General features: G+C 39.4%; 4 protein-coding genes and 1 long non-coding RNA gene across 12 annotated transcripts in view; 1 reads left to right on the top strand and 4 right to left on the bottom strand.

Moving 5' to 3' along the window:
- LOC133734180 (uncharacterized) overlaps positions 1-3,267 on the bottom strand; it is a 3,952-nt gene extending 685 nt beyond the window's left edge. Inside the window, exons 1-5 of one of the 2 annotated variants that reach the window (XR_009858126.1) lie at positions 2,889-3,267; positions 1,587-1,687; positions 1,422-1,487; positions 803-996; positions 1-584 (exon numbers count right to left, since the gene is read on the bottom strand). The exon at positions 1-584 is cut by the window's left edge and continues 423 nt beyond it. This is a non-coding gene — a long non-coding RNA (uncharacterized LOC133734180). Of the gene's footprint in view, positions 997-1,421; positions 1,488-1,586; positions 1,688-2,888 lie in introns of both variants that reach the window. The other variant, XR_009858125.1, reaches the window with a different exon arrangement.
- Positions 3,268-6,827: 3,560 nt separating this feature from the next.
- On the bottom strand, positions 6,828-11,229 carry LOC133734548 (protein MOS2). Of its 6 annotated transcripts, none has more exons than XR_009858395.1 (4): positions 9,897-11,229; positions 8,471-8,601; positions 8,067-8,295; positions 6,828-7,526 (listed from the first exon to the last, which is right to left on the bottom strand). XR_009858395.1 is itself a non-coding variant. In XM_062162177.1 (2 exons), the coding sequence occupies exon 1, from the start codon at positions 11,188-11,190 to the stop codon at positions 9,904-9,906; it is 1,287 nt and encodes a 428-aa protein (XP_062018161.1). In that variant the 5' UTR covers positions 11,191-11,228; the 3' UTR covers positions 7,949-8,295; positions 9,897-9,903. The 6 variants fall into 6 exon arrangements, 1 of the variants encoding a protein (XP_062018161.1); XR_009858396.1 differs by having other exon boundaries at positions 8,471-8,609; XR_009858398.1 differs by lacking the exon at positions 8,471-8,601 and having other exon boundaries at positions 6,828-7,474; positions 9,897-11,228.
- A 473-nt stretch (positions 11,230-11,702) lies between these two features.
- On the top strand, positions 11,703-12,908 carry LOC133731934 (probable serine/threonine-protein kinase WNK11). The gene has a single exon (XM_062159384.1). The coding sequence runs from the start codon at positions 11,742-11,744 to the stop codon at positions 12,612-12,614; it is 873 nt and encodes a 290-aa protein (XP_062015368.1). The 5' UTR covers positions 11,703-11,741; the 3' UTR covers positions 12,615-12,908.
- Positions 12,909-18,422: 5,514 nt separating this feature from the next.
- On the bottom strand, positions 18,423-21,948 carry LOC133731992 (chloroplastic lipocalin). Of its 2 annotated transcripts, none has more exons than XM_062159447.1 (5): positions 21,688-21,948; positions 20,888-21,011; positions 19,933-20,172; positions 19,367-19,657; positions 18,423-19,043 (listed from the first exon to the last, which is right to left on the bottom strand). In XM_062159447.1, exons 2-5 carry the CDS (start codon positions 20,987-20,989, stop codon positions 18,765-18,767), a joined length of 912 nt encoding a protein of 303 aa, XP_062015431.1. In that variant the 5' UTR covers positions 20,990-21,011; positions 21,688-21,948; the 3' UTR covers positions 18,423-18,764. The 2 variants fall into 2 exon arrangements, with proteins under 2 accessions (XP_062015431.1, XP_062015430.1); XM_062159446.1 differs by having other exon boundaries at positions 21,684-21,946.
- Positions 21,949-22,636: 688 nt separating this feature from the next.
- LOC133734551 (uncharacterized) lies at positions 22,637-27,014 on the bottom strand. Its single transcript, XM_062162180.1, has 9 exons — positions 26,909-27,014; positions 26,662-26,832; positions 26,445-26,557; positions 26,195-26,273; positions 25,364-25,392; positions 24,776-24,869; positions 24,497-24,586; positions 24,202-24,379; positions 22,637-23,176 (listed from the first exon to the last, which is right to left on the bottom strand). The coding sequence occupies exons 2-9, from the start codon at positions 26,803-26,805 to the stop codon at positions 22,782-22,784; spliced, it is 1,122 nt and encodes a 373-aa protein (XP_062018164.1). The 5' UTR covers positions 26,806-26,832; positions 26,909-27,014; the 3' UTR covers positions 22,637-22,781.
- Between the last annotated feature and the right edge of the window lie 454 nt (positions 27,015-27,468).

A 27,468-nucleotide genomic window follows, 5' to 3' on the forward strand; every position in this document is an offset into this window, starting at 1 on the left:
CACTTTTGAAGCAGCAAAGCTTCAAATCGAAGAAGTAAAGCAAAGCCTTATACAAAGTAAACCATGAAAACAAATAAAGTCTACTGGCATATGTAGTTTGTAACCCTCACTGATAGAGGCAGTAGTACTAATATTAGATATAACAAAATAAAAAATAAAATTAATTAATTAATTAAAAAAAAAAACACCATTATATGAAGGAACACAGTTTTCTAGCAGCAAGAGAAAATTCCATCATTATATAAGCTCCTTGGCTCTGCTTTTTATGAAACTTAATATCCATCTAAGAGATAATCTATAAGTGATAATCAACATTGTCCTGTTCAGCTTGTGATTGTAGAGATAAACATGAACAACTGATCGCAGAATATCAACCTTGATATTATGTAATAATTCAACTTATTACAGTTTATAGCTTTAAGAAATATATAAATAGCTGCTTTTTATTCCGTGGAATAAGAAATTGACATGAACATCAAAAAATTGGCATTATCCTTCAAACTTGATAACAGCATATAGCATTTTAATTTCACCATCCATATTTGAGTTTGTTCCCAACACTTCATCATCTCAGTTTCCCCCTTCTGTAGGAAATAACTTTAGATGTTGATTTTTAAAATCAAAGTATTCAACAATATTATGAAGAGAAAGCATAAGTAACAAACATATAAAACACTCATTTACGTTACAAAACAATCATTTACATTAACAGAACCCTGGCATGTAAAGCAAATATCTTCATCATCATATATCCAAGTATGTTGATCCATTGCCAGTGGCCTATCATGAGGTTAGTGCATACCTGTTTGAAGTTTGCGGAAAACTTAACAGATCTCGCATCCTCTTTGCAGCAGCGGCTTCCCTACGTGATGCATCTTGCTGCTGCTTCTTAATTGTATTAAAATGTTTATCTCTGTCTTTCTCCTTCGAAGTGGTTGGTTGCAGACTTCCTTTCCTCAAGTAATACTGCTCGACCTCGTTCACTCTTTTCTCAAGCTGCAAATCCACCACAAACTAATCAATCCAAGAAATGCAAAACTGTATAATTGAAGAATAAATCATAAAGACAACTGTTTAAATAGAGATATATAATAGCTGACAAAAAAGACGACAGTAGCTATAATTATTGGCACATATGCTAATAATTAATAAATATAATTAAAACTTTCTCATTGAAATTATCTACATGGTACTTATTCATCTGCTTGTTGTCTAGAAATTTCTCACAGTTAAAGCATATGCTCACTAATCTGAGTTGTAAACTTCTACCAGAAGAGGCTCTAGCATTTTGAGAAGTAATTTTTAAAAATGATGACAGATAACATATGTGTGTACATATGCAGAATTAACAACAATAAGTAAGATATTATCCTAACAAAGAACTTCCCATAACCATTTGTCATTATTCAGAACCTACTCACCCTTCAAATAAAGGAAAAAGTATGATATCCAGGTTATCTAATGCCTCCCTTTTGTCAACGTTGTTCCTGCAAATAGGACAGGTATGAGTGCATAGCAAAAGGTCCAAAAATAAATAATCATCCAAAGTAGAAAGAGCTAGAGGCAAGAGTTATGACCAACTCTACCTCAAGAGAAGGACAACTGCATCAAAGGAAACAAAAAACAACAATCCAAAATTAGAGTCCAAAGCAGTACTGCCACCTAATGTTCCTGTTTATTGAAATCCCTAGCAAATGTAAACAATGTTATGTTACTACAATGAAAACAGAAAACTGAAAGATAAGTTAAAAAAATCTAGATAAAATGCTTCCAAAGGTCATCTCAAACATTCAAAATAAAATGGAATAGTCTGAGCAGATTAACAATTATATACTCGCTTACTGTGAGCCATGCAAAATCAAGACATTCTAAACCATTTGCCGCTTCTGTTTGCAGCATTTCTTAAACACTTTAAGCAAGTTCTAACTCATAGGCACTTTCACTAATAGCATAATTCCAAGGATAAGTTACATAATAATATGTGTGGAGGAAGAAGCACACATCAAAAATTAATCTTTATCAACAGAAAAAAACTCAACAAACTAATCCTTCTCCCCTGTTACTTCATTCAGTAAATACTAGATATTTGTTGAAGAAAGAGGTTCTATCCCAACGCAATCAGTCCAGATTCTCAATTTAGGGTTATCGATCAATGTGTGGAAACATAGATTCTCTAGCTGATGCTTTATCAATTGCATGCTCAACATCATGATGCAATTACATGTTCCTTTTTTGATTAGTGAGCATATAGAGTATTTAGTATTTATAATTTGGTGGAGAAGGATTTTTGACGTCAAGTAATATATTTGATCAGTGATGTACCAAGTTTTCATGTATTTGTTACAAAACAATGAAAAACATTTTCTCTGACAACATAGCTTTACTCTCATTGATCGATATATATTCTTCAGATTTTCATATTTCTGCACTAAGTTTTCAGAGTCAAAAACTATACAGTTGAGCTTGAAGTGCTATCAGTTAATATCTGTCTTTCCATCTGGTAAAGAAAACGATGTAGGTCTTTCTCTATTTCAATTCTACATAAAGCAATAGCCAAAGACAGAGTATATACCACAAAAGAAATTACTCCGCGATCACAATCGGCCATCAGTTAATAATCACAGTCATAATAATATTCAAAAAGTGGAAATACTATACAAACTGATTCCAAAGTCAAAAACTAAACATGGGTCTGTGACTTTCTGCAAGCATTTACAAACCTTCACATCAATATCAATGAAAAAGTGCAAGCCACAGAAACCCAATTTGCGATCAACTTTCAAAGAGAGATAAGTAAATTCGGGCAAAAGGGAACAAAAGGGTCACAGCCCAAATGATAAATCAACATATGAATTTTTACACTGATTTTGAAGAAATCAAGCCAATACCTTTGATAATGAAGAAGATCGTGATGTCCAAAAATGTTGTGCTTTGTCTGTCTTCGACTAACCTCAATTACCCAGTGATTTAAAGAGCTTAAGGGCTCAGCAACATCACCACCCTTCATTTTCTCTCTCATCAGCCCTCCTTGGAGCAGTGAATTTCAAGTTCTCCATCACAGAAACACACCCTATTTCTCTCTCTCTCTCTCTCTCAATCGTTCTTGATAATTGATCGATCTCTCTGGATTGTTATGTTAGGTAGGTCACGCACAGATCAAAGAGAAAGACCCCGGCTCTCTGGATCGTTCTTGAACCCTCTCAAGATTGTTTCTCATAAGACGTACAGCCGTCGGGGCAGAGAGCGAGAGCGAGAGAAAATATCTAGACATTTTAACCCAGATTGAACGGCAGGGATCCAACTGAAGAAAAAGAGAGAGAGGGCAAAACCGTCATTTCACTATTAAATGAACAGTGCTAGGAACAGTTTTTTTTTTTTTTTGAACAAACCCAAATCGGGCGACTTTCATTCATCCAAAGCCAGAAAGGGCCATTACATATCCTCCCTCTACCATCTATGGGTAGATAAAGAGTTTGTGGTAGTAGCACAGTGATACATAGATTAGGTCCAATCATTTGACGGTTCCATGCTCGTAAAATGATGCCTATAGACTATTAACTACTACATAGTAAATAGACCGAGTAAACTAGACTCGATGACGCTAACTAAAAAACTAGAAGCATAGCGCCCTAAAAAGTAGGGAATTATTAAAATCAAAATGACTAAATTGGAAAAACTAAAGGCCCAAACCCCTAGTCCAAAATAAAGGCCCAATGGGGTAGAACAGGAGAAGAAAGCCCAAAACCGCCCAGGCCTAGCAGGATTTGGGGTCAGGCCCAAACTTCAGCACCCGAGTTCGTTTGCCTGTGCAGCACCACGCCCCACGACCAGTCCGCCGTGTTCGCGCCGCGCCAATCACGCCCCAACCGAGCCTCACCGGTTCGACTAAGTGAAAACAACGCACCACCGCGGCACCGCCCATGGCCCACCTCGCTGCGCACCGCTTCAGAGTTAGAAGAGACCGCCTAGATCCGCCAGATCTTCACCGCCACACGACTCCCAGAACCACGTCGCCGCTCCCATCGGAAACCTTGCTGCCACCCAAACCTGAAGAGCCATGCCGGAGCCTGCCACCGTGCACAACACAACCACACCGAGAGTTTTTGTCTGGACCTCACCAATTCCACCCGTCCGAAACCGTGAGTTTCAACCTCTCACTCCCAATCTCCCCGAGCAACTAGCAATTCCCGTCCGGCAGCAGCCCATTAGCGGCGAGGCAAAAAACCGCACCGACCCCGAGCGCCGCCGGACGAGCAAACTTCTCAACCTAGGGTTTTTGGGTGCTCCGGGTTTTGTGGAGCTCGTGAGATAGGGAGCTATGCATCCAGTGCTAGGAACAGTGATTCGGCTTTAGATGTATGTATAATATATCAAATAATAATAGAACAACAAAGAAGAATCAATCTAACCTCATAAATTATAATTTCCAGAGTCTTCTTTGTTCCAAGTTTGATGGTTACTTCAGCGACTGGATCAGCAATCGTGAAGTCTGGGTTGCCCTCACAGTAATCCATATATACTTAAACCTCTATATTGTATAGCAACATACTCGGCAGAAATGCATGTACCTACAGTATCATGTGAAATTCTAACTTCAAATTAACCAACCAAACAAAAGGGGATAAGGGACCCTAAAAACCCTTATTGATCAAATCATGCAATTAATGTAAGTTAAACCCTAAAAAAAAACCCTATTGATCGGCCATACATTGCCGGTTTTCAGTGAAAATGATATATTATTAATTATCATAAAATTAGGTTGACTATTATTGACCACCCCAAAATATGTCAATTTTTCTCACATGATATATGTAACTACGAGACGGATGCGTATATAGGGTTGAAAGCACAATTTTTCACTCTCGATTTTGCAGATCACACAAAATATTTATATGCCTATTTGTATTGTATCTAGGGCACTCTATATCCTCCATCGCTGAAGAGGATTTGGATTTCAGGGGATAAAGAATAGAAGCAAGAAGATCGAGAGACTGAGAGAGGTTACACGAGAGAGAGAGAGGGGTTTTGTGGAGGGGGGAGAGAGAGAGAGACAGGGGTTTCACAACTGAGAGAGCTCGAGAGAGGTCAGGTTTCATTTTGTTTTATTTTTCTTTCAGACACGATGTGGCTAGGGCTGGGTGGGAGGCATAATTAAACTTCAATAATTCTAAAGTCATTCACACAACAGAAACCTAACAAACTGTCGTAAGAGTGCACTACAAAAATCAAAATGCCAAAACATGGAGGGAAATATGCCGCCTATAGCATTTTGGCTCAAAATGTTGCCGCCTATGTTCCAACTTCACACAACAGAAAAGTATAACTTCTGTTGTCTAATTTCTACAGCTTGCACTAGGTTTACCTTGTGGAAGACATTCAAGCAAGCTTCCTCAAAATTTGGCATCCATTTTTCAATCACACAATGGAAACCTCAAGCACCGTTGTATCAAGTAGCCCAAATTTCAAATTTCAAGAGGCAACCAAGACTCGAGAGTGGAGGGAAATCTGCCGCTAAATTTTTAAGAATCAAACAATGGACAATACTTAATTCTGTTGTGCAATGTAGTTCTGAGAAAAAAGTTATCACTTTGTTAACATTCACACAACATAACATTATTAGTACCGTTGTACAATAGAGTTTACTTAAACACACAACAGACGATTTATGTTCTAATCACGTGTTGTGTGATTAACTTTTTGTAGTAGTGTGGATAGGATCTGTGTACACACACACACTTTTTCCATTATTATATAACCTCAATTTCTTCCGAAGTCCTAACAAAAGTTTGTCCACTTATAATCGCCATTGTCTTGCTTATTTGCAGGTGGGACTTCTCCGCCATGGATAAGCTACCGGAGTATATGAGAGTCTGTTACGAGGCACTGTTAGATGTCTATGCTGAAACAAAACAACAGCTTGCAAGCGGGGGAAGATTATATCGTATCGATTACGCAAAAGAAGCGGTAATTAATTAAGCCTCAATTTACGTTTAGTATTGTAAATTCAGAAAGTTATTAAAGGTTAATTGTTAATGGTTGACTTAAGTCTTAGATGAAGAGACAAGTTAGGGCATACCATGCTGAACCAAAATGGTTCCACAAGAACTACACCCCAACAATGGATGAATACATGGAAGTAGCCCTTGTCACTCAATGCTAGCAACCACATCCTTTGTTGGAATGGGAGATATCGTTACAAAAGACTCCTTTGAGTGGATCTTCAGTGACCCTAAGATTGTAAAGGCTTCATCAGTAGTTTGCAGACTCATGGATGACATTGTATCCCACAAGGTAATTGAATTCGCCGCACTAATAAAAGATAATTTGTACTTCTTAGAACTCTTCCTTAGCTAATTTTTACCTTAATCTTCTTGGCTATATAGTTTGAGCACTCGCCTCGGCTGTGGAATGTTACATGAAACAATACGGTGCGACAGAAGAAGAAACCATAATTGAATTTCGTAAACAAGTGAGTGATTCATGGAATGACATAAATGAAGAGTGCCTCCACCCTACACCTCTTGACATGCACCTCTTAATGGGAGTTTGAATCTCACACGCGTGATGGATGTAATATACAAGTCTGAAGATGGCTACACTAATGCTGAAACCATTCTCAAAGATTTTGCAGCTTCTCTACTTATCGAACCTGTGCCTGTATAAGAGGAAACTGTGAACTTGTTTTATTTCTTATAAGCTGTTGGAACCTGGTTAGTTTAGTTGCAGGAGTGTAATGTTAAACACAACCTTTTAAAGCTGATCGTTGGAATCTAATAAATTTCTGTGACTAACAAAAGCTGAACTTTTGTTTAGTTGCAACTTTGACATTTCATATAATAATGGAAATAAATTCACAGGTCATCTTCTATCTCAACCTTATATTTTGTCGCATGATATCGTACATGTTGCCTCAAACTCTGATAAATTTGAAGGCATTAGCTTAAAAATGCATTTTGCCTATTAATGTAGCTTCCATAACTGAGACCTTACGGTGAGATGCTTGAAATTGATGGAGACACCGTCTCAACCGACGCCGAGGTCAAAGGCAAAATTACAACCGAGACCTCACTTAATTGTTCAGTACAAATTTTAACTCGGGCAATTCTCAAATAGCATTCATGAACACCTCAAAATGGCCTGCAGTATCAAAAGAATGTAGGTGACCTACACCACCTATGTATTTCACCTCCCTCCCCCTCTAGCCTACGCCTTTCACGAAAACTCACCAGACATAAGGAGCGCCAGCAAGGTCATTAACTAACAAGCGCTCGGGGAAATCTTCACATCCACAACGTAAAGCACAAATAGCTTCCACAGATTCAGATTTCAATCACACTAGCAGAGTTAAACTCAACACAAGCCTTCAATTGTGCATCAGGAACACCCTTGTCAAGGCCTGTTGCACTACAGGCAACGGCATCATTGCAGATTGGCACCTATTCGACCTCGTCAGTTAGATTCCAATTTTCTGCAGCTTTTGTAAATCTCTATGAATTTAGTACCCAGATCAGCTATTTCAACTAAATCTGAAATAATAGTGGTAAAAAAGATCATGACTCCCAGAAAAAGGGAGAAAAAAAATAACATTCAGAAGATAATTCCAGCACCCTTTGTACTAAGAAAATAAGAGCATATACATATCCGTATTGCCCTTCCAATTCACCTTCCAGAAACAGTAAACAACACAATATATACAAAAGAATAATGATATCTATGGCAAAATGCAGCTGCTGTTGTATAATAGGGATGCGGTTATAATATTATCAATATCGTGTAAGAGCCAAGAGAACCCAGTCATTATGTTGGCAAAGATGGACTAACAACTACATTCCACAATCGAACAGACTCACACCTCAAAATCCTAAATCCTAAAATTAATCGACAGACTTCAGATATGGCAAAATGATTGAAAGAGCCGCAAAACACCATTTGATCAACAAATTTGCACTGAAGGTCAAATCATAGGGGGCACTAGTGGTGTTATTGAAAAATACAGGTCCGATAAGTTTCCAAGAAATGAGAAGGTTCATGTTCTAGCAAAGTAAGAAAGTCATTTTCATGCTTACCTGTATAGAACATCTATTTTTTGCTCCGAAAAACAAGAGGTTCGTTGCCATAATTAGTTGGAATGACATTGAGTAGCTGCTTGGTGAGAAATGGCAATGTTGGAGAAACAAGGTCCACTTCTCATGTGCAACAATAATCCATTGTCTCATTTTTTTCCGCACCTTCTGAAAGCTGTAGAACTTTCCCCTTATGCCAGCTAACATTTCCATCATTGATAAGTTGAAATGCCTTCACAGTCAGAAAGAGGAGGTTAAAATTTAGAGTGAAAGAACCTGTTATTTAATAAAAATGAAAACAACACCAAAGATATTGCTCAGAATGATTTGGACACCCAGTGCAACCCAAAGGGGGAGAATCCATACCCCCCAGGTACAAGGTCACTGTCTATGTTCTTTGCATTTACCTACGTGCAACAATAGACTCTAAGCTTGTTCTTTATATAAAGCAACTTTAAAGACCACCTCCCATAATATCCTTCGCCATCAGCCTCACACCTTAAATTAAGGCTTAACCATAAATAGAGAGGAAGAGCTCCTGCAAAGCTAAAATTAAAAGCCTGAGAACAATACCTATGCAGAGTGATGGATACTGATTCTACACATATATGATCACTACTCTAAATCGTATTAATTTTCATCTAACCAGCTGTGAGACTCTAATGTAGTTCAAGCCTTTCTCAGAGGACAGAAATGATTAATTGATAGAGAGATCCATGCTGGAAATAACATCATAGTTGCCACTTAAAACATCATAACCTTATAACAGATAGTGAGCAGGGCCTGAGTTTGGGTGCAGATAACAAACCCCAATGAAAGAAGCTGCTGTTTAAGTTTCATTGTGCAAGAGTATTCCTAAGAGCTTAGTTTCATAATGCAATATGCGTTATAAGAGCTTACTAGCTTTGGGATTAAGGTCTAAAGGTGAGAAGTCGAGAAAATTTTTTTGAAAAGGCAGAAATGTTTTGGTGTCGAAACTACCAGAAAACTGAAGATTTGGGCTGCAGTTCTGACAGTCTAAGCTCATGGTCCTTAGTCCTTACTCAGATCTGTTTATCTATCCAACAATAGGGAAACCTTCTTTGCCAACCAATCTATAGTAATGTGATAACAATGAACTATATAATTGCTTTTAAAAAGCTATCAATAAAGGCACTGACCTTCGAATATCTCTAATTTTACTCATCTTCCTATACTAATCATTCAGGCACAGAAGTGATGATTTCTTTTCTGAAATGATTTTACCTATTCTCTCTCTTCATCTATATTTAGATTTCAGTATCCAAGATGTAAGACTCAGTGCAAAGGAAAATAAACTATACGGAATATCATTTAGATGCTATGAGCCTTTCTTAAATACTCATGGAAGATGAAAGTATAACACGAAATCAAACTCATATTACTCTCTACTATAATAAACTAAAAAACCATTCACAAATAATGTTTTGATAACCATCTTCCTCTTTCTTTCCAACATATATCATCCTTCTTTTTTTCTCTCTCTTTTTGAGACAGAACACATATGATCCATTAACTAAAGTAAAGTAAGGTGGAAAACCATAACTACCTTTACTAAGAAAACAAAGATGTACATCTGATTATCTACGACAACACAGGGTAAAAGAAATAAAAATAATAATATCTTCACATACATGATTATACTATTAAGAAATAAAATCCTCACAACCATTGAAATTTCATTGAAATACAGAAGCAGCAAACTTCCAAGTTCCCAAAAAAGGAGTACAGGCAGTAAATCATGAGACACATGCACATCAGAATTTTGATATAGCAAACACCGTGTATAAAGAAGTGAATTAGGCTTCAAATTACCTATAAATCAATATCCAAGGTAGCTAGGATCTCCGGTAAACTCAGCAATCTGCTCAAGCCTCACATTGAGCAAGACATGGGTATCAGCATCCTTGACAACACCAGTTTCTCGATCAGCATCCTTCTCCACAAGACTGCCGAAAACCCCCTTATGCTTCCCCGACAAAACCAGCACCGGTCCGCCGCGCCTTGGGAGTGCAGTCTCAAGAAGATCTTCCGACACCCCTTGAATAAACTCCCTACTTCCATCCATAGATATATCACATGTATTGGGTCCAACCACATCCACTATCTCCCCCTTCTTCAAATACAATTTCCCACCTCTCAACTCCTTGCTGATCACCCTAACCCGAATGTGCCTAGCAAGCCACGACGAATAACTCCTCTGATCTTCTCTCCTCGGCTTATCACTCCTCCCAACCTTCACTTCCTGCTCCTTCAACCTCCTCCACTTCTCTTCCTCTTTCGAACCCACCTCCACAACATCATCCACATTCACTTTAACTTCCACTTCCTCTTGATCCTTCCCCCTTTTCGCAAGCTTCAAAACCAGTCTCCCATTCCCCAATCTCTCCACAACCCTCCCCCTACAACCCACATAATCTCTGCCCTCAACAATCCTCACCTCCTTAGCCACCTCCTCTTTCTCTTTCCTAATCTCCTTCTTCTTCTCTTTCGGATTCTTATGAAACCCTAACCCGTGCCGGTCCGTACTCTTAGTATACTCCACAACCTTCACATCTGCCTTAGCATTCCTTCCGATTCCTCTCCCGGGGTACCACCCGTAGCCGGAAAGCAGCGCCGCACCGTATCCCTCCACCGGCATCCCCTCGTACTCCTCCATCCCCTTGTGATCCGACAACCGCTCCAAATCGCTCTTGAATTTCTCAAGCAGCGTCTCCTCCACGCCGCCGGATCTCAGCCGCTCGCCGCCGGCGCCGGCGACGGAATTCTCCGACTCGGACGCCTTCCGGACGTTGAGGCCGTACGAAATATTGGAGTCGGGCTCGACGGAGAGCGACTCGGGTTCGAACTTGAGGGCCTGGCCGCCGGGCTCGGTGATCGGAAGCTCGAGGTTCTTCATCTTCTTGTGAGGGCGCCATTCGTTCTCGATCGGAGCGATGACGGGGGCTTTGGGGCCGCCGGTGAGGGGTTTGGAGGCGTCGAATTCTTTGACGAATTGCTTGGAAACGCCGCCGTTTTGGCGGGCGTTGGCGTCGTCGAAGGTCTTCGAGGGCTTGATAGGGTTTGGTTTCGAAGAGGATTTGGAGGGCAGAGAGAAGGAGAGTTTCATGGTTTCTTTCGATTGCTTCGACAATTCCTGACTTCCTCCTGTCGCAGCTTAATATGGTTTGGGTACCAATCTAGCATGGGCTTTCCTTTTTGGCCCAATATAAATGTTATGTATACTACTTGCTTAGACGGTAGAAGATACAATCTTGTACACTCACGGACAAAGATACTCGAGAATTGTTAAGTATTTTTACTTGTTATAGTTTTGTACCTCTACGAGATAAAATTGAGAGGTAAATTACCACAATCAATCCTTAAAGAGGAGTTCGTATGTACTCACAGACAAATTTGCAATTTCACTCGAGAAATCTCGGATGCCTAGATTTTCTCCCCCATACCCATATATATAGGTATTAGGAGTATATAATCCTATTGGGTATGGGAAGCCAATCCCTGTCGACCCTAGAGTTCAAACCAAATCCAATTAGGACATTTCACCAAACCCACCATACTACATTTGCATATAAATATTCTCTTGGCAAAAATAGAAACCAAAAAATTTGCTGCGCTTGGCGTTTACTAGGAATCTTCATATCAGATTGACCTTTGAAGATGGCAGTCAAGGATCCTAATACTTTTGATCCAGATTCCGAACCATTTGTGGAGGTTGATCCAACCGGGCGTTTTGGAAGGTATGATGTTCTCCTTGGTAAGGGTGCTGTGAAGAAGGTGTATAGGGCATTTGATCAGCAGCAAGGTAACGAGGTGGCATGGAATAAGGTGTGGTTAAAGAAATTGAGCGACGATCCAGTGCTATCGAATCATCTGGACGCAGAGGTTAAGCTATTGAGAGAGTTGGAGAACAAGTATATCATTGAATGTTACAGTGTTTGGAAGGATGTCAAGCGTAATGCTTTGAATTTCATTACTGAGGTGTGCAATTCTGGGAACCTGAGGGATTATAGGAAGAAGCATCACCGTGTGAATACTAAGGCTTTGAAGAAGTGGTCAAAGCAGGTGCTTGAGGGATTGGAGTACCTCCATACACATGAGCCATGCATCATTCACAGAGATCTCAATTGCAGTAACATCTTCGTCAATGGGAATAATGGCCAGGTGAAGATCGGTGATCTGGGAGTTGCAGCAATAGTGGGTAGCAGCCACAAAGCTCAGACAGTTCTAGGGACACCTGAGTTTATGGCACCTGAGCTATACGAGGAGGATTACAATGAGACAGTGGACATATATTCGTTTGGGATGTGCTTGCTGGAGATGGCAACAAGGGAGATACCATACAGTGAATGTGAAACTGTTGTTAAGATTTACAGGAAGGTCTCAACTGGTATAAGGCCTGAATCCTTGTCCAAGGTGACCGATCCAGAGGTGAAGGCATTTATTGAGAAATCCCTAGGCCAGCCGAGGGAAAGACCTTCAGCCTCTGAGCTACTCAGAGACCCCTTCTTTTCTCAAGTCATTGCCGAATAACCTCATCCAAGCTCTTGATGGCTTTTTGATACTAGTTTATTGTTATAGCAAAATCAATGACTCCATTGTAACTTCCCACATGTAATCATCACATATTCACATTCATACTTTCTGGTTGAAAATAAATCAGCAACGCTTGACAGATTAAAAATAAATATGTATATCTGCATTACCTATAAAACGCCTGCTCCAACTCAAGCATACTACTTCGGTAAAGAGGTTTGAAATCTGGGCAAAGGCAGTAACTGATCGACCAAGGCTCTTGCTTTTTCAATCACAACCCTCTTGTTAAACTACAGCAAGCCCCTTTCTTTTAAACTTTCACTTCCCATTTTTCCCATCAATCACCACACCATTCAAACTCATTTTTCCTCTAGCCAAAATAAGTTTATGGTTTACAACAGATTAAATACTTTTTCCATGAAAAATTAGCAATAGCTTCGCACAATGTACTAGAATTAATCTAATCCAGCAAGCTACTGTAAAACACAGAAACATTCTCCCATATACACTAGGAGAAGCCAAGAACAAAGTGATCAAGACCATCCTCGTTTCATTACACTAGCAGCAGCTGAGCAAAAAGCACGCTATAATTTAACAAGCCTCAATTACCCAGCAAACCTATCCAATACACAAAAACTATTTCAACTTATTAGCAGTTCCACCTTACAAATTCTTTACCTGATAAACTACATGTCGTGTGCCCTATTCCGGTCGAAACCCTAACCCTTGCCTTCCCACATTGGGCCGGACCTCCACAACACCAACATCTTCCTTTGCGTTCTTGCCGATTCCTCGCCCCGGTTGCCACCCGTACCCGGCGAGCAGAGCCGCACCGAACCCCTCCACCGGATTCTCATCAAACTCCTCCATCCCCCTAATCTCCGGCAACGCCTTCAATTCCTCTTTCAATTTCTGAACCACCGCCTCCTCGGATTCGGGTCTCTGCCGGAGATTGAGGCCGTACGGGATCTCGGAATATGAGCCGTCGATTGAGAGAGACTCGGCCACGAATTCGAGGCTGTTCATGTTGTTCTTGCCGGGCTGCCATTCGTTTGGGATGGGCGGGATCACGCGGGGTTTGGCTGAGGGCTCTTCCGCGGCGGTGAATTCGTGGATGTATTGTTTCGATGCGTCGTCGTTTAGGTTGGGGTTGGTGCTGTCGTCGTCGTCGAAGGAGGTTGAGGGTTTGATAGGGTTTGGCTTCGAGGAGGAGTTTGAAGGCAGAGAGAAAGAGATTCTCATGGTGCTTCGCTCTGTTTGTGACTCCCTACAGCTTCGACTTTCTTTCTGTTAACGAGTTATGTTCCAATATGGGCTTTTTCTTTGTTCTAGTAAAATACGGGCTTTGCTATATTTGCTATTTATACGTATCGGTCTTGTTCAAGTGATCACTTGATTTCATTTTTAGTCGTGCTCAACTGTCATTAGATTTAGATTCAAGGGTGAAAAATAATGAGGCAGTTTTTTTTGTTTTTTTTTTTTTTTTGTAACGGAAAGAAGATTACAAAATATCCGTAGGGTTTGCGTCTAGGCTGCTAGATTGCTGATTACTTTCTACCATGAACATGGACATACTCAGTTGGAATTGTAGGGGCATCTGCAATGATGCAACTAAGAGGGCTCCGAAGGATTTGATATCCCAGAATCGTCCCCAAATTGTTTTTCTTTGTGAAACGAAAATTAGTAGAATGTCAAACTTCCTTAGCCTTCATGCAGCATTAGGTTTTCAACATTTCAAGGAGATGCTGAGTGATGGAAACTCGGGGGGACTAGGGATGTTTTGGAATGGTGATGTGGGAGTGCAGGCACGTTCGTCGTCTGCCCACCATAATGATCTGGTTATTGAAGGCGATCCAGGGGAGCCGTCTTGGCGATTGACCGGTTTCTATGGTTTTGCACGAACGGGAGATAGAGACAGGTCGTGGCAGCTTCTCAAGGATCTCAGTGATCTTGATTCGCTTCCTTGGGTTGTCATAGGTGATTTCAATGAGATCCTGAATAACAGTGAGAAGATTGATGGGCCGGTAAGGGCAAAGCATCAGATGAGAGGTTTTCGTGATGCCCTTGGCTATGGAGACTTGCTTGATCTAGGGTATTTGGGTCCAATGTGCACTTGGTGGAACTCGGAAACACAGTTGCAGTTGGATATGGCAGTGTGCACACCCTCGTGGTGTGATAACTTTGGTTACTCAAGGTTGCGTCATCTTCCTCCGAGTGATTCCGATCATGTTCCTATCCTGTTGCAAGCTAGTTCGGTGCCTCTGGCTCATAGACCGCGTCATCATCGCTTCAAATTCGAAGCATATTGGTTGCAACATGTGGAGTGTGATGGAGTGGTACAGGAGGCATGGCAAACGGATGTTACGAGGACTCTTATGTATTGTGTTTCACAGAAGATAAAGTACACCAGAATGAAGTTAGACAAATGGCATAAACAAACCTTTAGGGCGAGGCAACTAAGCATGCTTGGTATTCGATCCCGGCTAGAAGAACTGATGGATGTGCCTATTTAGGAGATAGTACAATAGGAGAAGAAGAATTTACATGATCGACTCCAAGTCATTCTCTCACAGGAGGAGACTTTTTGGCGTCAACGTTCAAAGGTTACTTGGCTCCAAGATGGGGATCGGAATACAAATTTTTTCCACCGAAAAGCTTCTAATCGGAGACGGAAAAATCAGCTTCATGGTCTCTATAATGAAGAGGGAGTGTGGTGTGAGGATGATGCAGGTGTCGAAAGTATTGTTACTACCTACTTCACAAAGATGTTTGGCTCACAAGCTATTGATAATGATGCGGTCAATTTGACTCTTGACTCTATTCAGCCTTGTGTTACCCCGACTATGAATGATCGGTTATGTGCTCCTTATTCTCATGGAGAAGTACGTAGTGCATTGTTTCAGATGTATCCCACGAAGTCTCCTAGACCGGATGGGATGCCTCCCTTGTTCTTCCAACATTATTGGGATACAATTGGGGAAGATGTTACTTTAGCGGAGCAAAGCTTTCTACAAACAGGTAAGTTATTAAGACAAATTAACTTTACACATATTTGTCTTATTCCAAAGAAGAATGATCCTGAGCAGATGTCGGATTTGGGGCCTATTGCTTTGTGCAATGTGCTGTATAAAATTTGTTCCAAAGTGGTGGCCAATCGACTAAAGCTGATTTTGCCTGAGTTGATCTCTCCTTTCCAAAGCGCTTTTGTGCCAGGGAGATTAATTACTGATAATATTCTAGTGGCTAATGAGATTGCCCATTTTATTCATAATAAAAGAGAAGGGAATGAAGGTTTTATGGCTTTGAAACTTGACCTTAGCAAGGCTTATGATAGGATGGAATGGTCCTTTCTTCGGAAGGTGATGATCCGTTTTGGCTTTGCACATGATTGGATTGAATTGGTGATGCAGTGTGTCAGTTCTGTGAGATATTCCTTCTTAATTCGTGGGAAGCCGCGTGGCTATGTTTGTCCGAGTAGAGGATTGAGGCAAGGGGATCCTTTATCTCCTTACTTATTTTTGCTTGGAGCTGAGGGGTTTTCAGCTTTGCTGCAAAGGAAATAGGATGCTGGTCTTTTGCCAGGGATCGAAATATGTGACAATGCTCCCTATGTTAATCATCTTTGTTTGCAGATGATAGTATGCTTTATGCTAATGCATCTTTGGAGGCTTGTTATGAGATTCAGGATGTCATTGAGACATATGGGCGAGCTTCAGGTCAGTTGGTTAATTTTAGTAAAAGTTCTGTTGTGTTTAGCAAGAATGTATCAGAAGAGATGAGAGAGGAGGTCTCTAGTTTAATGGGGGTTGAAGTGGTAGCTTCACATGAAAAATATCTATGGCTTCCTACCTACGTGGGGAGGAAGAAGACTGCTACATTCCAATATATTAAAGATAACATGGCCAAGAAGATTGATGGTTGGCAGGGTAAGATGTTAAGTGGTGCGGGTAAGGATATTTTGATTCGGGTAGTAGCTCAAGCTTTACCTTCTTATGCTATGAGTGTTTTCCAGCTGACAAAGAACTTTTGTGAGGATTTGGAACAGATGTGTGCCAGAGTTTGGTGGGGTACTACTTTGGACAAGAAGAAAATACATTGGAAGACTTGGAATGCCTTGTGTAATCCAAGGGAGGAAGGAGGATTGGGATTTCAGAGTCTTACGAATTTCAATTCGGCAATGCTAGCGAAACAGGCATGGAGGGTAATTCTTTATCCGGACTCTCTGATTGCAAGAATTTATAAAGCTAAGTACTTTCTAGAGTCTTCTTTTTGGAAGGCTCCACCCCATGCTTCCCCCTCGTTTTCCTGGAGAAGTATTAGTTCTACAAGGGACCTCTTGAAGGAGAATTCATGTTGGCAGATAGGTAATGGGGAGGAAGTTAACATATGGTCAGATTGTTGGATTTCTGCTTTGCAAGCTAGGAGGCCGATTCACAATGCTTCAGCTATACGAGAAGTTAGCAAAGTTAGTGATTTGATTGCAGCTACGGGAGTTTGGAATGAGCCTCTGATTCGAAGGCTGTTTGATAGAGAGGAGGCCGAGATCATATTAAACATCCCTCTCAGTCGTAGGAATATACCTGATCGATTGGTGTGGAGGTTGGACAAAAACGGTGAATTTTCTGTTAAAACGGCTACCGGTTTTCGTTTTTTCAATCTTCTTGTCGGAGTCCTTTTACTCTGGCGGTAAATGGGAGATTTTGGAAGAGGATTTGGAAGGTTTCAATTCCTAATGCAGCAAAAGTGTTTGCTTGGAGGGTGTGTCATGATATTTTACCATCAGTGGAGAGGTTAGCTACAAGGAATATTCAGGTAGAATCTCAAGGATGCGTTTTGTGTGGAGGCCGCAATGAGTCCACTTTACATCTATGTAGAGATTGTCCTTTCACGAGACAGGTGCTGCAGGGCCATGGGATCTTGAGGAGGACATGTTTTGATCCACAAGTAGCAGACTGTGATTTGTTGACATGGTTTGATTATTGTGTGAAGACATTAGCTCTTACAGAGTTGGGGGTGTTGATTTTCGTACTGTGGAGCATTTGGAAAGAACGTAACTCACGAGTCTGGGAGGGGAAGAGTGCGTTGGCTTGTGATGTTTTGCTTAGAGCTGACGAGTGTCGTGTTCATAACACCAACTTTGCAGTGGCTGGTGTTAGAAGAAGAAGAGTGCAAACATGGGGCTCCATCAGCAGGAGTGTTAAAAATCAATGTTGATGGCTCCTTTCATCATACCACTAGGTCTGGAGGTTTTGGTTTTGTGATTAGAGATTCAGGTGGTGCCATGTTAGCTGGAGGTGCAGGTCCTCTACGCGGACTGATATTAGCAGAACATGCCGAAGTTTTGGCGTGTAGGAATGCAATTAACTTTGCAATTGATCATGGCTTCGTTCCAGCCCTTTTGGAGACTGACGCATAAGAGGTGCAGCGTCAACTAGCTGCCCAAGCTAGCCATAATGCTTCAGCCTTGGGACGACTTTATGAGGATCTGAGTCTATTCTTGGATTCTCAAAACATTTTGAAAGTTAGCTATGTTAGTAGAAAGGCAAATGCAGTTGCCCACATGTTAGCTGCACATGATAGTACTATTGTGCAGGATTGTTTTTATTTTTCAGTCCCTAGTTTTCTAGCAGCTGCTATTGCAGCTGAACTCCCAGTTGTGTAATCTGAGTTTATCAATAAAGGGCTTACATCTTTCTATCAAAAAAAAAGAAAAATTACAACGCAAAAGAAAAATCACGAACTACTCTCATTCCTGGCTTATCCAAATATAATGCTGGGCACACAGAAAATTAAGGAAAGACAAAAAAACCAAACCTTCAGATTTTGATGATTATAAGCTAAAGATGCCAAATGATCGATACAAACGACAATTCTGTACAACTGTACTCAGATTAATTGACTGCTAAAGCACAACTCTCAAAGTAAGAGGACTATATTTGTTAAAACTAGGTTTACTACTCCGAATAGGACTAGGACTAGGAAATTTAATCAAACTAGAATAGAAGTGCTCTCACTACTCGCTCCACAGGGCAGAAGCCTGTTTTGATGTAGCAACGTTGTACATTAAAGTAAGAACAGTTGCATAATCTCCCATGAATTAACAGAACAAACAAGTAACAAGAGTAACACTAACAAGAGGCGAGACAACTACTTGAAATAAAGCTGAACAAGCTTCTTCAGAGTGTCAAATACACTAGTGAAGGGGTCGAATTGAACAGGACGCTTCAATTCTAGATCAGGAAACTCATTTGTTAAAATTTTTTGCATTCCGGACATTGACATCATTGCAGATAGCCGACTGTCCGACATCACTTCACAGTCTTGTGGGGTGTCCTTGATTTTGGTTGGGTCATATCCAAAGTTGGCCAAGTATGATTTGTACTTCTCTATGAATTCAGGACCAGGAGTTGGTGTCCTGGAGTAGATCTGAAATATTAATGCCAAGAATAATTTAGCAATTCACAAATAAAGGAAGACAAAATGCAATATTCAGAGATGAATGCTGCATCCTAAATATGCATCGTGAAGCTTTTCAAAGCATTTAGAGGTTTAGAGGTACACCATGTTCAAAATATTTGCACCCAACTTCCTTATGAAACCTCAGCACTGATATAGAGGCTTTTTGAGATTGAAAGTATAGGTCCAAATAAGTTTTCAAAGCAGTAAGAAAAGTACACAATGTTCTAAAAAATAAACATGAATACTTTTACGTTATAGCACCATAAATTGAAAGTCATTTTGATAAGTACCTGTATGAAACCTGTATCTTTTGCTCCTGAAACAAGAGCAAAATTGTCATAATCAGTTGCGATCACATCATACGGCAACTTAGGGATAAATGGCAATGTTGGAAAACGGAGGAAACACTTCTCTTTGATCATCTCCTGCATTTCTAGATCTGACTCATTCTTTTCCAAATCTTTCTCTGAAAGGCATTGAACGTTTCCCCTTATGCCAGTTATATAACCGTCAGGAGACCCATGAACACAGAAGGTATCGACCTGGATGGCCCTCTTCTCACTATCAAAGGTATATACACCCTGAAATGAGTAAGTTGAAATGTTTTTACAGTTAGAAGTAAGTGGTTAAGGTGACTGAAAGAACATGTATTCAAACAATAAGAATAAGATAAGAAAGAGATTTCTCGCAACTTGGAAGGTCTACTCATAGGTGAGTTGAACAAATTGGAACTGCAGTCAAGTCCGGTACAAAAACAGGAGAATGTAAATTCCTCTGCGTATCAAAATTATTTCCAAAAACAAGGTTTCAACATCACAATTCTCAGTTCACAACTAGACAAACCATTTCCATTTACCTGGGTGCAATGACAGTCTTCCTGACCTTGCCCAGCAAATCCACGTTTAAGTGAAGCAACTTCATACCACCTACCAGAATATCTAATGGGGTCAAAATTGTTTGCTGTCATGCCTCTCATCATCATTAGCCTCTCAGCTCCTTCATCAGAACCCTTATCAAGAGGAAGAGTCACTGTCTTCTCAGCAGCATTTGCAAGCTCATACGTATTTCTTTGAAAGTAAACTTCTGATGCAACAGCCTGCTCAAAAGCAGTAAAAGGCATCAGGTACCCTCTAGCTCCTGCAATGGAACAAGTATCTAATCTTTTTTATCACTACCGTACAGGAATCTAACGTGGACTAATTTCAAAAACTCCATCCATCAATCCACAGCTAAATCTACTGCATTTCCTGATCTAATTCAACCAAAGTTGTTACATATTGTACTGAAGGAAAGGAATAACCACTATTCTACAAAGTTTCAAAGATAAAATCAAGTACACAAAACTAAAACATCTCTACTAGCAAGCTTTTAACTATATGCATATACCAATGTTGACTGAAGGGGGTGAGAGTCTGAGAGAACTGAATGATATCTGTACAAGCATGGTGGTTGAAAGCAAATTTGGTACACAGTTATTCCTGGTGTAAGTTTAGCCAAACTTAACGGCCACGATTCTATGTACTTCTGGCTGGGAGCTTATTATATGGAACCCAAGGAAATGATCAAACAACTCATTTTAAGCTTTTTACATAAAGGGATGCAGTCAAATTTAGTAATTTACCAACTTCCAAAAAGAATACTTCTGTCTGGGAGCTTATAACATGCAACCAATATAAATCTTCTTCCAACTCCAGAACAGAATACTGATTTTTTTTTTTGGGTAAATTGCTAAAGGAGAATCCTGTGTGTCAGAATATTACATCCAAATCTAGCACCCTTTAATAACACTAGGAGAGATTGATTCTACTTACCTGGTTTATTTGAGAGAGAAGTACTAAAGATGCCGCAAACCCAGATAATACATGTTTGGTCACTGGCTTGTTGCTCATAGATTGCTCTGCACAGCACTTCATCACTATTTTCCCAGGCTTTCCCCTGTAAAGCAGGCCAACAAAATATGATCACGTTTGAAGAAATCAAAAGAAAATGAAGGACACTATTTTGCAAACTGCACTTAAACCAGACCATATGTAATTGGTACTTTCTTATGAATCTGACAGCACAGAGATCCACTATTTTCGAATTACATAGAAGCACAATGTCATCTGCAATGGTAAGGTTTGCACCAAGTATCATATGCAAATTGTATTTTAGCTATCGTGTTAGCGTCTTAAACATTTCAAAGTTGGTTCACTCAGATATCAACTGTAGTTTGCTACTCCACCATTTGCATTTTACAATGTCCAATTAGATAAAAGCAAAAACAGTATATCCATTACAGTCCTTATCATTTCTAACAAACCCCATATGTATCTAATAATGCCCAAAACCCAGAAAATCACTTCTTATTTCCCACTTCCATTGAATTACCTTCAAGCACCAGGAAGTGGAGCATAACGAAATTCCATGAAAACCCAAGTCATTTATGAGCAATTGCAATAAGATGATAATTCATAAGTGAAAAAACATACCCAGAAAAGCAAATGAGAATAGTTTAGCAAAAAATATCAGTTTCTTTTCAGGAAATTTAAAAGAAAATGTGAAACAAATTGAAGCAACAATTGAAGAAATCATAGACTGAAATATCAAAGACAGTGAGATATGTACCTACAGGAAGAGACATGAGGAGAACACTGGAGGAGAAGTGGTGCTGTTTGTAAAAGAGCATGAACCATTGTCTAGGCTTTGCTTTCAATGCTTTGAGAGGTTTCCAGTATTAAGAATCAGTTGCTAGAAAAATCTTAGTGAAACGTCATCGTCCTGGTCTTGTTCAATGCGTCCCTTTCAGTGACCTGTTTGACGCACATCACACCATATCTTTGAGACCTTGATCTTCAGTTAAACCAATCAGAGTTGCATTACCTCCCAAGTAATCCAACGCTCCAAACAAACCTCAACCACTTCGTTTTCTCTTGTCGTATGTTATTACTTGGCCTACTTTGGGCTATTTCTATTTTGGTAGTTTCCATTTCGGTAACTTGGATTCTCATTACAATTACAGCCTCTCCCTATTTCAATATATATGAAGCAAATTACTTCAGGGCTATTTATGGGAACAAGTACTATACACACATACATGTATTGCGCGCACAAAATCTAACGAGATGCAAGTCATAAGTGACCCCTTCTTCTCATTACTAACCGTTAGATAGAATTCTATGTGTATGACATACATGTGTGTAACAGAATTTCGCTCGTTAAAACCTTGCTTTAGTATCTCCATGAAATGGAAAAAGAATACCGCACACCAATCAATCTAAAGTTCGATGTATTGCTTTGATTACTTCTTCAATTTCACCATTCTAGTGATCAGTTTGATAGGATGACCTTTTTTTTTCTTTTTCTTTTTTTTCCAAGTCTCTGGTTGTGGCAAGTAGTTTGATAGGTTGCTTATATAATCGTGTCACCGGCACCAATCTGGCATAAAGCACACGAAAATTTCTATTTTCGCATGGCTGTGTTAGGCTGGCCTAATATGTAGTTTAGCCGCAAATCCGCAATACAGCAGATGGCCTTCATAATAGAAATAACAGAGCAAAACGTTAGTGGAAACCTGGAAATATTTTGATCAGGGTCTCTAATTTGCCTTACCGACTCCTTTGTGGCCAAAGAAAAAGAGAGAGCAAAACTCCACACAACTATTAAAGATGGATGCTCAAGCTCCTTGGGCATTCATGTCAAGGATTACAATGAAGAAGAAACTACTCAGAAGAGACTATTCTTTACATTGGCACTAGAAAGCAAGCTGAACAATGGATCTTCCTTATTATGGTTAATGATGTCAGTTTCTCTAGAATGGAGTCCAGATGTATTTGCAGATGATGTTATGGGTTTTTTAATTTGTATGAATGCCACTTTAACCGGTCCGGACTTCAGTTTTGATGCCTCTGAACTTGAAGAGACTTGTGGCAAGCAACCTTCTTGGGAAAGCTTTTTGCTAGGAGTGTCTTCCATGTTTGAACCCTCCCCACAAGGTTCAACCAGCTTTACATCATCACCATTGGATGGACCAGACAATAGATTAATGTTGTTCTCCATGACCTGAACTTGATCGAGCTCAACAGTATGGTTTTCATCTGGCCTCTCAGACATTTCGTCATCTAACACAAACAAAAAGTTAAAAAAAGAATCAAGATTACGCTAGTTATCACATTAAACTACAGGAAACAATGAATTAACGCGAGAACTTGGTATACAATCCTAAAGTAAGCCAGTGATACTTTATCTTGGGTTCTATCTGGTGTGGTAAGTAAACAAAACGTTCTAGGAATGAGGAGGAAAAGTATCTCCTCATACAACTAAAATTACAGCATAAGATCTATTCCTGCCACTCAAAGATAGGTGCAAAGAACAACTCATTATGTCTCTATGCGGGTGTTTAGATACCTAAAAGGAGTCTTGTTTTTATGAGAAACACAGATTTGTTAATTATGTATACCTTAAGGGGGTGTTACACCCATGTCAATCTACACACCCTTTTTTCATTTTTCATTTTCAATTTGTCAATCACACACTTCTATTGTTTTGCAAACTTCGTCATTGGATTGAGGATATTATGGTCAATTAAATAATTTAACAAACTGAAGAGTGAAAGGAGTGTAGATTGACATTTTCGGGTGTGTAAACCATCCCATAAAGCCATGTAGAACCCCTAAACTAGCAGTTTCCAGAAACATCATAAAAAGGTCAAAGAATAACTGAAGACTCACAATGTAACACATAAAGCTACATAGTAGAGAACTAGAGATTGTTGCCTTTCAAACCATTTGAACAAAGAAGAGTTGTAACATGGTATATCACAAGAAACAGAGGAAATTGACGACCACAATATATCCCAGTAACAAATTATATCGAACAAACCCTCATCCTTCTCCCCCATCTAAAACAGTAACAATAGGGGAAAAAAGGGTAAATTTATCAGCCTACTGAATATCAATACCCACATGGAAGAGACAGTCACACCTCGACTGATAGCCAAGACTATATATCAATCATGTCACAGATATTAAACAGTGAAAATGGTGGAAATGAAAAAGAAATTGAGACGTGCAAACAAGAATAATATTGAAGGATGATATGCTTATATATAGAAAGATAAAATAAGAATGACGGTAAATACACTGACCTCCAAGGGAAGACTCAATACTTCGATAAAGCACAGATGATGTCCCTAAAGAAATATCCACACCCGGACTTGCAATCTGGCTCTTATGTGTCCTCTCAAGCAAGTCAAATTTATCAGATTTCCACACGCATTCCAGAGTGATAAAATCCTCTTGTGTAGGGTAAAACTCCCTGAAGACCTGTAATAATTGTGCACAAAAGAAAACATTTAAAATAATAATAATAAATAAAAAGCTAAAAGGTATCTAGGACCAAATTGCAATGAGCATAATTTCCAAAACTAAAAAAGGCCTGACCTCAACTCCTTCTTGATTTATTTTAACTGATTGCTTCTTTTGGGAGAGAGAAGAAACCATGTTGAATACTGAAACAACATCAAGCAGAATCTGTAGAATATAAGACATAAAAGAGAAGTCAGCAGATCAGTCCCAGGATTCTGGAATCATAAATGGAGTGCAGCATTTAACAGTAAGAAATGATCAGACAAGTTTATATGTCACAAATTACCCACTAGGCTTGATGTATACTCTGTACATATTATCTTTATACATATTGGAAAAGGGTCATGGAAATACCTGTTGAACCAAAACTCGAAGTCGTGCCAGCAAAGCTAAGATAGTCAAAGAGAATCCCATGAAAAAAGATCGAGCCAGCAATGTAGATATCTGACTGTAGAAAAGTCAAGGGTAAGAAACCCACATAATGCATGTTTCAATATATGCTAGAAGACCCAAGTATTAATGTATTATAGAAACGGCACAGGCCTGTTTCTGAAAGTTTCCCAATCAGTGGAAGATAGCATAGTAAGCCTTTGGCAAAGTTAAAAACAATCATAATGCAACAAAAAAGCAAAACAAATTTGGTGAAAGTAAAAAAACTACATCACAAACTAAATATCATCTAAAATTCTTAAAGTCTTCTGCAGAGCTGTGGTCTTCAGATGTAAGATTTTTATTCCAAGACTACCAGGTAAATAAAATAGACAAGACTGCGGTAGTATGAAACTTATGTCATAGATGAGGTTTGGATGCCTTGGAAATATGGAAATCTTTATAGTCTGCTGGATAACCACATTAATCAACCCAGTTCATCAACTTTCAAATCTTCTCTTCTATCTTATAATACCATACATTTACTATATGTAACCAATAAGAAAAGGATACATAGCAGCCTTCAACATTGGTTCAACCATCTGCAACAAAAACAAAACACAGTTTAACACTTCAAAATAATTAAAATATTTCCATGCTGGACCAGTCTAGCATGTGCACACTATAACTATAGAATCATTGCAGGATTAAGTTCCAGGGAGGCCTAATTCATGACAAAACTATGTTTTGGATTCAGAGCTGAAGAAAGATTATAATTAGTGGACTAGTTACAGTATAAAGACTTCTCCTATGACTCCTATCATTCACCACATATGGTTATGAAAGAAAACACATATTTATTCGAGTTAGCCATGTTACAGAACTCAATTTACAGTATTCTCCAACTAAAACTTAAACACATGATTTATAGGACACATTCCACAACATAAGGAGTTAAGGACCATGCACTTGAATTCACTCATGTCAGACACATCTTTATATACTCAGGAAGGATGGAGTTCATTGGCTCAGAAAGAGTGTCAATAAATTTACACACGGTCCCTTGTTCTAAGGTATCTTTGGCTTTTCACTTTATGCATATTTCTTCAGGTCAAAGGGATATTAGAGTAAACATGAAAGATGCCCCTAGTTCACATTATCAGATCATAGTTAACTGTTAATGAACACCAAATTACCATTCAGGTCAATTATAATGGCGAAAGAACGTTAATTTATTCTGCAAGTGCAGATTAGAAACCTGAAAGGTTTCAGCAGTTGTATCAAACAGACAGCAATTAACATTACTTACGTGAATATGATCGTCAACAATACAATGTTAACCATAATACTAGAAGTGCAATTAAAGAGGACAAAACTGAATTCATATGATAAAACAAGAAGCACCTGCGATAGAAGACGTGCAGCTCCCAGAAGTCGTTCCATGAAATTATATTTTCCACTTTCACATTTTCTTCTCTTCAAACTGTGACAAAAGGGTTTGACAAGTGATTAAATATTAACAATGTGATCAAGCCAGTGAAACTTCCAACCCTATCATACACACAACTGAAGTTTCCCCACTGGGTATAAAAAAAAAAAAGGCTTTATCTATACAGGACCCATGTGATGACAATTCCAATTTCGTTTTTTTAACCTTTCTAATAGATGCATCTTTTGCTTGGGTCTCTTTCCAGTGATACTTTGGAAACAGCAGCCCAAAATCTCCTCCAACTTAGTTGGTTGTAAAAGCCTCAAATCCCTCCTTACCTGATTTACATACATACATACACATACATTGATACATATAAAAAAAAATTAAAAATCTAAGAGAATTCACAAAACCATGAACAGAGGGTGTAGAAGTTGTAGACCTTGATTAGGTACTGGAAGTAAGAGGAACGTCTATGCTGATTCTTGTTCTTGTAGACCACTCTTTCAAGAATGGCACACTCAGCTCTGAGCTGACCGAGCAAAGACATCAACTTCTCCTCAAGAGCCTCTGCTTCGGAATCCATAGGGAACCCAAGATAACTAGATTGGTCCTGAGACACACGAATAGGGTAAAATTGCACAGAGAGCTTGTATGAAAACTAGGAAATCCCAACCAATATCAATTACCTGTTAAAAGAACTGAGACGGGAAGCCAAAGCTACAAGCTAGGCAGCTGAGCTTTCAGAGCTTTTTTTTTTTACGTCTAGGTTGCGCGGTTTGGGCTCCAACACTGGCCCAAAAAATTGGGCTGCCTCTTTTATTTTTAGGTGGTTTTTACCTGGTTGATTTTGTCTGTCTATCGCTGCATGTTCGTCTAGAATGGTTTCTATGGGAGAGGTGTAGTGAGAGTCACGAATATTGAGTCAACCTGCAATTTCGAATCTGTTTTGTATCAACGAGAATGCGAAGTAACGGTTTCAGGAGTGTCAAGCTGTTCCTCATGACATAACGCCCAAGTAGTTTTTTTTTTTTTTTAAGCTTTTTTTTTTCTTTGCTGGGATAGGAAGTTTCTATTCATACCTCTCAAATTGGTACGTTGACCTCCCTATTTTTTTGTAATTTTTTAAATCCTATTTTGCCCTTAAGGAAAAAAAAAAAAGACCAATGAAGACAAGAACGAAAGATATGAGCAATGGAGTAGATAAATGAAAATGGTTGAAAGTTTTTAGGAAGTTAAGGACGAGGGA

Source organism: Rosa rugosa, chromosome 2 (genome assembly GCF_958449725.1).
Source record: "Rosa rugosa chromosome 2, drRosRugo1.1, whole genome shotgun sequence".
NCBI classification, from domain to species: domain Eukaryota; kingdom Viridiplantae; phylum Streptophyta; class Magnoliopsida; order Rosales; family Rosaceae; genus Rosa; species Rosa rugosa.